Source organism: Zonotrichia albicollis, chromosome Z (assembly GCF_047830755.1).
Source record: "Zonotrichia albicollis isolate bZonAlb1 chromosome Z, bZonAlb1.hap1, whole genome shotgun sequence".
Lineage (NCBI taxonomy): Eukaryota > Metazoa > Chordata > Aves > Passeriformes > Passerellidae > Zonotrichia > Zonotrichia albicollis.
This window is the reverse complement of record NC_133860.1, coordinates 70,177,295-70,190,387: the sequence shown is the minus strand read 5'-3', so window position 1 is coordinate 70,190,387 and position 13,093 is coordinate 70,177,295. Positions and strand designations below refer to the sequence as shown.

Genomic DNA, 13,093 nt, shown 5'->3' with positions numbered 1-13,093 from the left:
AACAAATATAAGATAAAGTGACAACTAAAATAAAGTAAAATAATACCTCCTCTCCCCCAAAAAAATTAAATCCCACAAAGCTTCTGGTCTTGTACTGTCAAAAGAGCTTAAAATTTCTGCACATGCCCTTGTGGAGCAGATTTGGAACATGAATATTAATTAAGGGGACACAAACTTTCAGAGCCTAGTCAGAGGAAAGAGCAGAATTTTGTAGAATACAAAATTACAACATTGTATTTTGTAGAATACAAAAATTAAAACTACTTCCTCCTTTTTATGATACTGTAACTGAAGCTAGAAGACTGAGAAGTAACAGGATTAGATCTGCTATTTCCTGCATGTCAATAGAGTTATTTATGGTTGTAATTAAGCTTAGCTTTTTGCTGAAATTAATGGCAATAAGTAATTTTAGTAACCTCCTGGAAAAAAAAAATTACATACCTGAACACCTTTTAGTTGAATGTAGTCAAATATAAACCATGCCAAGCAGTGACACATGAAAAATACCATTATATCCCATCTAAACACATGATGAGCTGCCCATCCAATAACTAAACTGGCAACAAAGCACTCTGAGATTGGCTCACAAATTATTGTGGCAGGCAACATATTAATTCGTAGTTTGGCCCACCTAGAAAAGAAAAACAAATCAGTTTTGACTTTGCATTATTCATTAACTCCTCCTCCCCTGCCTCACCAAATAGGCCATCACGGTATTTTCTAAAATACTAGTCTGATTTAATTAACACCTCCAAATAAAATACTGCAAAAAACCTCCTTTTAAAAGATGCTATGGATAGCATTTAAAAGGTACTAAGGACAAGGGTGTGTTAATTTTTCTTAATACTTGTAACAGTCATTCCTCTGTGGAAAGTCAGCACCTCTCCCCCAGCACCAATGAAGAAGCATGCATCAAGCTGTGCACTGAACCTTAGCACACTGGGCATTAGATCAAATTCCCTTGGAAAACGTATTTCCTCTCATGAGGCTGTCCCCACCAAAAGAAGGGAGCAGGGATGGGTGGGAGAGGAAATAAAGATCAAAATCTTACCTGATCATTCTGGACTGAAACTGAGAAATAGAATATGAACCAGAGTTTTGCATTGCAACTTGCGTGGCCATTGCAAATTTCCAGCCCCTGAAAAAGGAATTTGTTATAATAAAAATGTGTAAATAGATGCAAAAACCAACTAGATAAAAGCCACAATTTTATTAGGCTTGAGAAGTTTCTTTGGCATGTGTGCCCTATTATTACAATGGGTGTAGACAAAAAAAACCAAAACCATATACTCTTCTTTGGAAAAAAAAAAAAAAAACAACTTAAACCAAGAACTTAAACTCAGAACTTAAACCAAGTTCTGAAACTTTATTCGAAAGGAATTGACAATGATATGGCTTAATTATTGCTAAAAGCCTTACACTGACAGGACAAAGCACATGTCATTAATATGCTTGCTATACATATGTGAAGCTGATATGAACATCAATACTTACAGTATGTGCTGTGTGTTTAAAAAAAACCCAAAAAGCAAACAAAAAGAAAGATTTAAACTACACCTAAAGCAATAAGCTTATTTCAGAGTCATCTTACCGGTCAGCTATCGCTTTGGCCATAAAGTAATCTTCAGCAATATACTGTGCAAAAGCTATCAGTCCTCCAGCCTGGTCCAAAACATCCTTCCTCATCAAGCATGACATTCCTGTTACACACTTAAAGCCAGTTAAGTTGGCTGAAATATATGACCTTGGATGTGAAGTACCAAAATAGACCTGTGAAAAGAACAAAAGGCATTTAAAACTCTGTATTTAAGTATTACAATGACAACTTTTTCCTCTGGAAACATAAGGAGGGTAAAATACACTAGGTGTGGCCAATTACAATGGTGTATTTGGAAAGACCTTTAGTACCATTTTAGAAAACCTAGTGTATCCCCAGATCTGAGAAATCTATTGGTGATATTGGCTGTATTTTTGCAAATCTATAAGCAGGTTTTAAATTCTCATGACAAACTACTGCACTTCATTTTGCATTTAATTTCTAACTTACTGAAGTTTTTCTCAGGGAATATATGTATTAAAAATCCATTAAGTAACCGACTAATCACTAAGATTAATGTATTATGTGGTGATAACTGACAGACAGGTGAAAATTAACTGCATTCCTGCATACATGTTCGTAGAAACTTACTATATGATTCTATGGAAGCATGGGAAATTTGTTTATTTAGCACACTTGCAAACAAAAACAATGCAGAAAAAATTCAGACTGTGAGAAAAACTTCTTACAAGATTCAGTACCTGAAGACTAGGAATGACCTACAAAACAGAGGGAATGAGTGCTAGTGCCTCTCATTATTACTTAGTGTAGACTGCCTTCACACTGGTAAAGTAACTCATTCAAGAAAAGGTGTGCTCATCTTGCAGTACCCTGGATCAGCAGGCAAAAAGCTCTTCCAGGAATACAGGAGCAGGAGTTGTAATTCTTGCTTTAACAAGTAGCAGTACTAGGAAATTTGTGCTACAGACCTCTGCTTTTCTCTCGTAAGAAAAAATTCAGACTTTGTACCATTTAAAAAAAAAGAAAAAAGGAAGAAAAAAATCAGCAAAAACCATCTCTCACTTAGAGCAATGATAGAGTACTGAATTTCACCACTTTCATCTCTCACATTTCTCTTTTCCACCCCCCTACCAGTTAGCTTTGGGCCAAAATGCTTTATACAGGCCAGCTCCAAATAAAAATTTATTAGATTACATGCCTTGAGACACAAGGAACAAAAAAGCAAACTCAAACTCTTCATTCTACCAAAGAGAACTTACTGAGAAAGAGGACATGGAAGAATAGAACAGAATGAGTAATATGAAGATGATGGATACGAATCAAACTTTCACTTTCTCTTTCACAATACAATTATTATGAGACATGAAATAGCACTACAGAACAAGGGTCAGAATAAACAGATATACATCCTGTAACAAATAGGTCTATGCAACTTCCTGGTATAGAAAATTACATATTAAAAATTCATATGGACTCAAAAAAATAATGGAAAAGTTCATTTAAGAAATCTGTTCTTACTAAAATGCTTTTATATTAAGGATTAGTAAACATACAAGTCTGACTCCTGCTCAGGTAGTCTCTCAGCTGAAAATTACAGAACATTGAGGCAGTATTACAGGAAAATAGGATATAAGCCTTGCTTTTATTCTACTTTCCATAAAGACACTGCTTGTAAATCCTGCTGGAAGTAAGATACTGTGTGAGCTAGACTTCCCTTAGACTTGTCATGGCCATTTTTGTGTGCTTTTTCAGATATCCAAATAAAATTAATTAGTCCTTTCTGACTAAGCACTAGAAAGCATTCATCAAGTTCAATTCTTCAGTTTTTTAATAAATTTAAATATAAACTCCAAAATGTGTATCTTGTAATCTTTACTGCTCTTATTGTAAACCTAAATATTGAATCAACAGACAGAGCACCACAGAGGAATTTTGAAGCACTTAGAAATTGCCCTAGTTACCCTGAGTTGGAATGTGATAGAAAATAACCATTTCGTCACTCACAAAGTACAAGAGGCACATTACAGCTTTCACGCAGCAAGGTTTTGTAAGCAAAAAAGAATAAAACAAGATTCCCCCCACAACACTGCACTCACCTGTTCAAGGGTAGCAGCAAACCCCTGTCTGTCTGCAACATAGGGGAGCCCATGGACCAAGCCCACTTTTTCAGTCATTTGATTGGCCATATCTGTCAGCGTGTCTGGTGTTACTAAGTGACAAAGGAAAAAATGACACTTGATGGAGCAACTCTGTCATTAGCAGACTACTGCAGCAAGACACTGATTCTCATTTTATTACCAGCATCAAGAGTACATGTGCTTTGATGAGTCCTATATTATAAAAATGGTTTCACAAAAATAATTAGTAATTAACAATTATGATCAACAACAAATAAAATGGAAACAGTCCGAATTGTAGTTTTAAAGGTATTTTCTCCTCTAACTAGAGGCTAATCTTTTATTTCACAAAAACATTTCTTTCCAGACTTTTAACTTTAATTTCCACTTATAATCTCAGTTAAATTAGTCTCCAAAATCTGCTTGCTTATGGCGAATAAGCACAGTTTAACAGTTAGCATATACACACCTACCTCTGATTCCACTATCACAAATCCATATGAGATCATATTTGGCAACTTCATAGCCAGGCATTAAGTTATTAATCTTGGGGTTGATGCCAACCTTCTTGCCACCTAAAAAATACAAACATCATAAAAATTAATGTATGGGGAGTTTTTAGAATTGAGACTCAATATCCAAAATATTTAAATATATGAACTGAAGTAGAGTAAATATTTACCCACCAATTCTTAAAGTCCACTTTTATACAAAATGTCTATATTTTACGTATATCTTCACTTCTATATTTTATACTTGGAAGAATAAAAAGAAAAAATATTCAAATGCTTCCTTAAAATGGCAGTGTAGCAAGATTAATGTAATTAAAACAGCAGTAGAACTATAAAGCTTATTACTACATTCTTGTAAGGTAAACATTATTCATTTCTTATTCTTTGAGACTATGATTATGAAGATTGTATTCTATAGTAACTTCAGCAGAAAAATTAAAAAGGAGCAGAATAAAGTGAGACACACTCCTTCACATACAGCTGACAGATATGGTAAAGTTTAATTCACATCAGATTAAAAAAAAGAATTACATTTTACTACCTTGTTCTAATACCCCTTTTCTCCGCTAATTCAAATACAAAGTGAAGAAAGAGCCACACAGCCTAAGCAGATTAAAAAGGATTGCTGCAGGACCTCAAGCTCAAATACAGCCACAACTCTGAGTCACTTCCTGCACATTTAGTTCAGTGCAAAGACAGGATTTAAACTGTTGTTTTGGAATTAGGAGAAAATTGCAGGGGGTTACCCAAACCATTCCTTCTTAAGTTTTCTTGGACTTTTGTCACAGACTGACTACAAACTTACTTTTTACTGCAAAATGGTGATTAAGCTACAGAAGCAACATGGGCTGAACAAGACAACTATTTATTTAAGTCCATATACATATGGAGTCTACAACTCCATGCAGAGTACTCCATATGGAGATGAAGACCTATCATGTTACAAGTCAGAGTCCCACCTTCAAGTTGCACTGCTTACCTATAAACAGTCTAGCATCAACATTTGGGTATTTGCCAAGGAGCTTTTTGCACACATCAATAGCTGGATCATCATGATCTTGTACACAGAGTAGTACTTCATACTAGTAAAAACAAAAATGTATACACTCACATATATATTTACAGACATACAGCTAATATCCATACGGTCTATGAAATAAAGCTTAAGAGTGTAGTAAGCTAAAAAAATAAAGAGTGCTGTTACAGAATTAAAAACAGAGGGGTTGTTTTACAGCTAAATGAGTCTAGTTTTTTAATGCACAGCCAAGTATGTCTGAAAAAACAACTATAAGTGTGTCTCAATGAGCTCTTTTACTGATGAACATTACTTCTTCTGTTATTGAAGAGTTTCATTCAATTAGTCATAAAATAAGATGTTTTGCTATACAAGGTAAAATTTTTGTTTCCACTTCCATTTTTGCTCACATATGAAATCTTAAATATTATATTCAATGAAATGACAGCACCTAAAATATTAAAAATGAGGTTATGACACACTATGACTGTATACCTCTAAACTATATCTTCCATTCCTTTACTTTATGGATATATATGCAGAACAGAGTTGGAAGACAATCCACAGGGACCAGTATATGTACATATGTATACTTAGTTGTATAGCAAAGCTCAGGAATATGTATATGTAACATACATGTATTTTCTTATTCATAGAGTAATGGTTGAAAAAACAAGTGTTAAGGGAAAGCTGTAGATACTACATGCATATACAAGCTAGTGATAGTGGGCAAAGAAATAAATCATTCAACATTGAGGCAGCTTTGATAAAGGTACTTCTGCCTTGGCAATGAAGCAAATTCTTACCTGATACAACTTTTTTTTTTTTTTACCTTGTTAAAATTAGAGCTATTAAAGCTCCAATAAATAGAATAAAATACAAAAAATGCCAATTTCTGATCAAGATACCCAAAAGCCATTTTGACAAAGACTGAAAAATTCAATCCAACAAGAACCAATTTTCTTGGACATTTGCAGCAGTTGCTGTAAAAAAGGATCCCAACTAGCAATCAAAACAGTTCTTATTCTCCCTTAGACTATTTTATCATTTCACAAAACTTTCTTTTCACTAAACTACTTAAGCAAAAAATGAATTTTGAAAGCTTCCTATTGGCTCTATGATGACAATTTTTGATGTTCTTGTTCAGTAAGAGGTATTAGGGGGTATTAAATACAATGGAAGATATTAAGTTAAATATATATACTTCAAATTAATAAATGGTATTGTTTTAGACAAAAGCCTGATCTACTCTAACTCCATTCAGAATATGGAGGAAATTTAAAATCATTTAAATGGGATTTAAAATTTGTTCTAGCACTACAAACTATCAGGCAAACATCTGTACCTCTCAGAATGCAAACTTAAAGTCAACTTGGCTAAGGAGCATGCAGAGTTTGACTTCTACCATCTTACAGCATGGAGAATGGATTTTAAGAGTTGTCTCATTAAGCAGACAGGTCCTCTCATCACAACAGAATCTTGACAGCATGAACACCATAGAAATAAATAACTGAAGAAATGATATTTTTACTGCACATTAAAATTAATTCGTACAATAAAATTGGTTTTCCAAGTCATTATGTAATCAATCTTCAATCCATGGCAGCCATGACACTTCTATGTCCATATTCTCCAAGAAATTCAACCAGAAGTAAGCCAGATATTTCAGACTCCAATACTTGAGAAAAGAAAAATTCAAAACAAATGGCCTTTGTATGCAGTAGCAAAGTGAAAAAAAAAAAAACTTATTGACACAAGCATTACCATCAGGTTCATTTGAATTTAACATGAATAGAGAAACTTTTGCACAATTACAATATGCACAGTAGGTAAGAACTCTTCACTTATAAAAATATTATGTTTAAGTCCTGCAGTTTTGAGACAGCATAACTGGATTCCATTCAAGAGAAGAGTATTTCACACAGAGTATCACAAAAGAATAATTATCACCGCAGGTTGAATTCAGCTTCACCGGAAAAAGTTTCAGATTAATCTTCCATAATGATTTTTCACTGCACAGCTGAACTTTGAATACCAGGCAATACTGGTGCTCTAATTCCTGTAGTCATCTCTTAAAGTAGTTCGGGACAGTAACTACAAAAAGTTTTTTCAGACAGTTTGGGGACCTTGCTCATACTGTCCAATCCGTGCTGCAGCAAACTGAAGCATTCACACTTGCATTTTCACTCTCCTTGGAAAAAACATGATTATCTACTGTTATCTGAAACTCAGATTTGTGTGAAGTAGCAACATTTTCAAGTAATTATCCATATGCTTTCAGAACTAAGGACCAAGACTACCTTTTGTAAAGCAAAATCCAACATTTTTTTTTAATTATTAAACAAGTTTTATTTTTAAATAAATGTTTCACCTGCATGATGTTTGGATGCTCATTATAGGTCATATAACAGCTTATGATATCGCTGAGGATTCTTTGCACTGTTTGCAATATTGGCATATGCAGCTTGCCTTAAGTATGGCTTTCAAATGTGCTACACTTTATTGCACTTTGTTGAGCTGAAAGAATTTGTATGTTCATGTCTGAAGCTCTTCAAAAAGCTCAAAGCTTCATTACAGAAAAAACTTCCAATTTCTGATTAGTTCCAAGTGCTAGAGATTTTTATTTGTTCTACCCTGCCTACTTAGGTATACACAAACACTGACTGTACAGCTCACACAAACATTTGACCTTCTACAATTGGAGAAGCAGTGTCAGATGCAAACTGAATGTTTTGAGAAGAACTGAGAAAAAGCAGCTTTTACGTTAAAGCTAAATTTCAAATTTCAGAATTCAGCAGACACAAATTCAGTAAAAAATGTACTTTTTCCTATCCACAGGAGCATACTTCAAATATTGAATGATAGAGCAAACATTTACTCTTTTAAGCTCTTTAGAGCAAGGAGAGCATCTGACACACTTATCAATTACATTGCTTATTGCTTGTATTACACATTCAAACAGTGTTAACAGCAAATGTGAGCTTTTCTGAACTATCTGCTTCTCAACACTAACACATGGCTTAGAGACTACCCTACCTACCAGCAAATGGTGAGGTACACAATCTCATCACTGAGCAACTCTTCATTAGATGAGCCATCAGTAAGAACCACCAAAAAGTTTCAGGTTACCAGTTAAAGTGCTCTCTATTGGAGGATCTCTTACAGAGAAGTAGTCAACTGAGGAGAATTTCCTGCCTCTCAAGTAAGCTCTTGCAGCAGTATGAAGCACTTAAATCTATAAACTCCACAATACAGCAATATTGATTAGGCAAATCCTAGTGGAGTGTAGAGTATGTTTCACCTTTAAGCCTTGGACATGGTCCTCAATAGACAGCTTTTTAAAAAGTTGTAAGTTTTGTTTGCAAAGTGTAAAATATGTAATGATACATTTTCTACAGAAGGAAGAACAATCCAAGACAACCAAGCAGCATACCATCCAAGTTCGTCATGTGACTTTTTGAGACATAGGAAGAAAAAAAATTACATGAAATAATATACATACTTTAGGATAATCCAGCTCAAAGAAGGTTTCTAGGTTGTTGATCAGGTTAGGATCTACACCTTTTAACGGCTTTAGAAGTGAAACACCAGGAAGCTTGCTATATGGCTGTTTGTCTGTGGCTTTCTTATTGAGATGGAGGCGTCTGTAATGAGAAACAGCACATAACACCATTTAAGAAAATATGCTAGAGAATGCCATTCAAAATACAGTCAGAACGAAGAAAGCTATGGAGTTAAAATTGCTGCAAAAAGAATTAAATCTAGCTGTTGAAAAAACAGCTGTTTTTCTATCTAGTAGTTGATGTCAAAGTTGATGTCAACAGCTGATGTCAAAAGCCAACACCTAAAAAAACCTTACCATGACATGTAGTTTACATTCAGCTTTATTTAACTTAATAGGTAATTCAGATTAATGCATTTTACACAAAGCATTTTGACCAAAAGGAATACGACCTTTTTTCAAACTGTAGCAGAGATGAGATGCCTTCCTTCACAGCATTAAAAGTCACAGTATGTGAAAAACAAAGTTCACACTTGAGAATTTTTAAGAGTTTAATACAGGATAAAAAAAAAAAAAAAAAAAGTACAAATAACCAGAGCTGGGGTGTTTTTGGTGATGGGCCAGAAAACACACCAGTTAGTGTAAAACAATGTTCTCTATATCCTGTTACATTACATACATATTCATGAGTTTCATTCATTATTCAAACATTCTTGTGATTTTAGATGTTTCAGGGATTTTCCTGCTCAGTTTTTAACCTTTGACTTGTCTGTGTACCATCCTGTTGATTAGATCAATATATTTTATTTCTTCTTGTGGTTTTATTCCCTGATAACCAGGGTCAATAAATTCTCTTTTCTCAGCGTTCTGGCTTTTGCCTGAGTTACGTTGTCTTTCAGATAAGATAAGCCCTGAATGTGGGAAATTTATTATTTTACACCATTTGCTGAGTTAGTTACATGAAAAAGCACTTCAACATCCCACAGCCTCTAGCACGCTATGGTCTAAGAAATTTTATATACGTATATATATATATATACATATACACACACACAACACTACTATTTAAAGAAGCTATATGGTGCCTACACAAACTGAGAGATTATACTATGCCAAAAGCAGTTAAAAGTAAGTATATATTGTACCATATCAAAATAGTTCTGATTAATAACAACATGCAAAAGCTAATATATAAATGCAAAAGCCAATATAATATTGTCATTTATAACATAGTATTATAACAAAATAATAATGAAAAACAAGTGAAAGGCTCAGGTGCTTTTTCCTGCATCAAGTTATGCAAAATTCAGAGCAAACTGAAACAGTGGTAACAGTTGATCCTACTGGTCAGTTTGTTAACAACTTCAAGAAAAGATTAAGGATCAATTCACTGTAGCATAAAAATCCTGACACCAGGCTAGGTCAGAACCATGGATAAACTTTTACACACAATTTCAAATATTTTCTGGTATTTCAGCAATGAATTACAATCGTTTAGGTTTTGAAAAAGACATTTAAGATCATCAAGTCACACTGTTAACCCAGCACTACCAGGACAACAGATAAACCATGTCCCTAACTGCCACAATGAATATATAAAATGTGCTGGCAATAACATCACAAAGTGACTAAAATGAATGTTTAATCCTACACTCCTGGGTAAATAAACACAAAATTTAAATCCAAAAGACTGATGGATATTGGAGACTGAATGTTTTAACTTAAGGCTTAAATATCTTCATGAGGGCCTTTCAACTATACAGTGAAACTCTGTTACAAATACTGCAGAGAAGACGCCACACCCTGAACAGAGCTTCTGACTGAGGCAGTGAACTGCTCGCTCATGGAGACAAAACACAGTAAGCTCAGGTTTTCGGAGAGAGGAACACATTCACACAGGAATCAAGTCTAGCACCTTCAGGGAGGATATGGCAGCCCCAAGCCCCCACGGACCCTGGCCCCAAAGGGCGGGGGCAGGAGAGGATCTGGGTGCCTGTTGGATCCCTCTGTGAGAGGCAGTGCCCGCCCACCCTCGGCTGGGCGCGGGAGATGCCTGAGGGGCCCCTTCACCCCGGGAAAAGCTTGTCCCCGGCACAGGGGGCGTCACGGCCACCAAAGGCCCCCACAGAGGGGTCCCAGAGCCGGCGCCAGAGCGCTGCAGGCGATGCCACAGACCCTCGGTGCTGCACGGGGCAGTGTCAAAGCGGCCCCTGCCCGGGGGCACCGGGGCGCTGCCACCTGCCCACAGCGGGGATGAGCCCACGGAACTCTGAACTCTGGGGTGCGTGGCGGCGGCAACGGGGGACCCTCACACCGAGAGGATCAGACAGAGGGGAGCAATGGGACGTCTTTGGGACCCTCAGATGGGTGACACGCTTCCACCTAACCCCTGTCACTCTCTCTCTGTCCCCCCATCCCACATGCACACTTTTTCCTTCTTTCTTTCCTCTTCCTTTCTCTTTGCCTCTTTTACTGTTACGTAAAATACATTTTTTTTGGTACCAACATCTAACCTCCTTTGGTTTTAATTACATTTTTTGGGTTTATTTCAAATCTTTCTGGGTCCAATCTCTTTTATTCACAGAGGCTTCACTTCCTTCAGTTTTCTGTGGTAAACGACATTGTAGCAATGGGACAGTATACAATGGAATTTGCATCAAGAAAATACATATACATAAATAACTGAAGGACAAGTATCTGCAGAAACAAGATTTGCAAATTAACATATGTACCGCATACTGTAATTCTCTACCATGAAGAGTAGTCAGACTGAAAGACTATTTTCTTGCAATATGTATCTAATGTTATCAATTCTCATCTTCACCAAGTAAAATTACTGAACTATGAAGAAGATCTAGTAAGAGACAAGATTCCAGTAGATCTCTAGATTATTTTTTTTCCCTGATATGGGACAGTGGCATTTGATACCTAATCAGCCCCAGTCAGCACGTTTGCCTTTAGGTAGGTGAGTAGCTAGACATCATGCGCATAATGTTACAGAAAATAAACAATGAGTTGACCACGAAGACAGAACAAAGCAGATAATGTCCTAGTACTGTTTTTGAGTTCAGGCCTAGACTCTGCGGAGGTAAATTGAAATAGTCTTGCTGACTGTTTAACTGACAAGGGATGGTCAGACCAAAGGGGTAAAAAAAAGCAGTAATTCAGATAGCTACCACCCCAGGCAGAAATTTTCCTTGCAATGTTCAAAAACAAAACAGGAAATAAGGCCTTTTGTGCCAATAAAAAGGAAGAGTGTGAAGAATACATCTTTGACCAGGAGGGTCAAAAAGGAGGTAACACAAGGGAGAAAAAAAGAACCGATACATAGAGCTTTGTACAGCAACAAAAGCCATGACAAACAGGAAAAACTATAAGGAAGTGTCATTGTACTAAGTTGCAAAGACAGTTCTGAGGCAGGACTGTGGTGAATAAGCATGAAGTGAAAAAACTGCAGACTCTTGCAAGGCAACCTATTACAAACCATGCTGACTGAATTATAGTAAGAGACAGAAAGAGAGAGAGAAACCTTGCAAAACACACAAATAAGACATGCGGCATTATCACAATCCATTCCGTTCTGAAGCACCATACAGTTTTGACAGCAACTGGCAAGCATGTCCCTAACATTCTATCTTAAGTAAGACTTCAGTTCATGTGCTATTCATAACACTGCACAAAAGGGGCAGCCTGCCCTTTTGAAAGCACTGAGGTATTGTGACACTAAAGTAACCATGGTGCTCTGCTAGAGTCCATGTACCAAACAGCAAATTAACAGTAAACCAGATCATTTTACACTGGGGACTACTTGTGAAGTGGCATATTCTGAAAAAGAATTAAATTGACAACCTACCAGAGAAACAGGCCAACCATTAAAAAAGTTACAGTATTGAAATTCAGGCTAACATGTAACATGAAAGTCAAAATAGACTAAATTTAAGGATCATTAACACTGTTGATGCAAGTACATTTTAAGCAAATCCGCTACAGTATATGTACCAAAGTCTCCAAGAGAAGTAAGACGAAGATGGTGGTTTTGAGCCCTAACTTGTGCTTGTGTGGGTTCAGTTCTCTCAGGCTTACATTGTGATCACAAAGGTCTTAATTTCTACATTACTCTGCATGTATAACACATACAGTTCAAAATTATAAAGCCAAGCAATCCTTTCTCAATATATGTTATTTTGCATTGATATTAGTTCCAGGCAGTCAAAACCTCCAATGACCTCTGAACTCTGAAACAGCTGCTGGCAGAGCAGTGTTCATAAGCACTTTCAGATAACGTAGTGCAAACGTAGCCAGGTTGTATTTAAGTACTTTGGCACCACATTTATTAAATTAATCAGCCTGAAGTCCCTAGGTAGTGAAACTGAAATTTTTTTATACAGT

General features: G+C 36.1%; 1 protein-coding gene across 1 annotated transcript in view; it reads right to left on the bottom strand.

Moving 5' to 3' along the window:
- The window catches only part of UGCG (UDP-glucose ceramide glucosyltransferase), a 34,110-nt gene that overhangs the window by 2,771 nt on the left and 18,246 nt on the right, over nucleotides 1-13,093 (bottom strand). The window contains exons 2-8 of the mRNA XM_005493385.4: nucleotides 8,705-8,846; nucleotides 5,167-5,269; nucleotides 4,149-4,250; nucleotides 3,655-3,767; nucleotides 1,592-1,770; nucleotides 1,052-1,138; nucleotides 442-631 (exon numbers count right to left, since the gene is read on the bottom strand). Of these exons, the coding sequence (XP_005493442.1) occupies nucleotides 442-631; nucleotides 1,052-1,138; nucleotides 1,592-1,770; nucleotides 3,655-3,767; nucleotides 4,149-4,250; nucleotides 5,167-5,269; nucleotides 8,705-8,846 (916 nt within the window). The remainder of the gene's footprint in view (nucleotides 1-441; nucleotides 632-1,051; nucleotides 1,139-1,591; nucleotides 1,771-3,654; nucleotides 3,768-4,148; nucleotides 4,251-5,166; nucleotides 5,270-8,704; nucleotides 8,847-13,093) is intronic.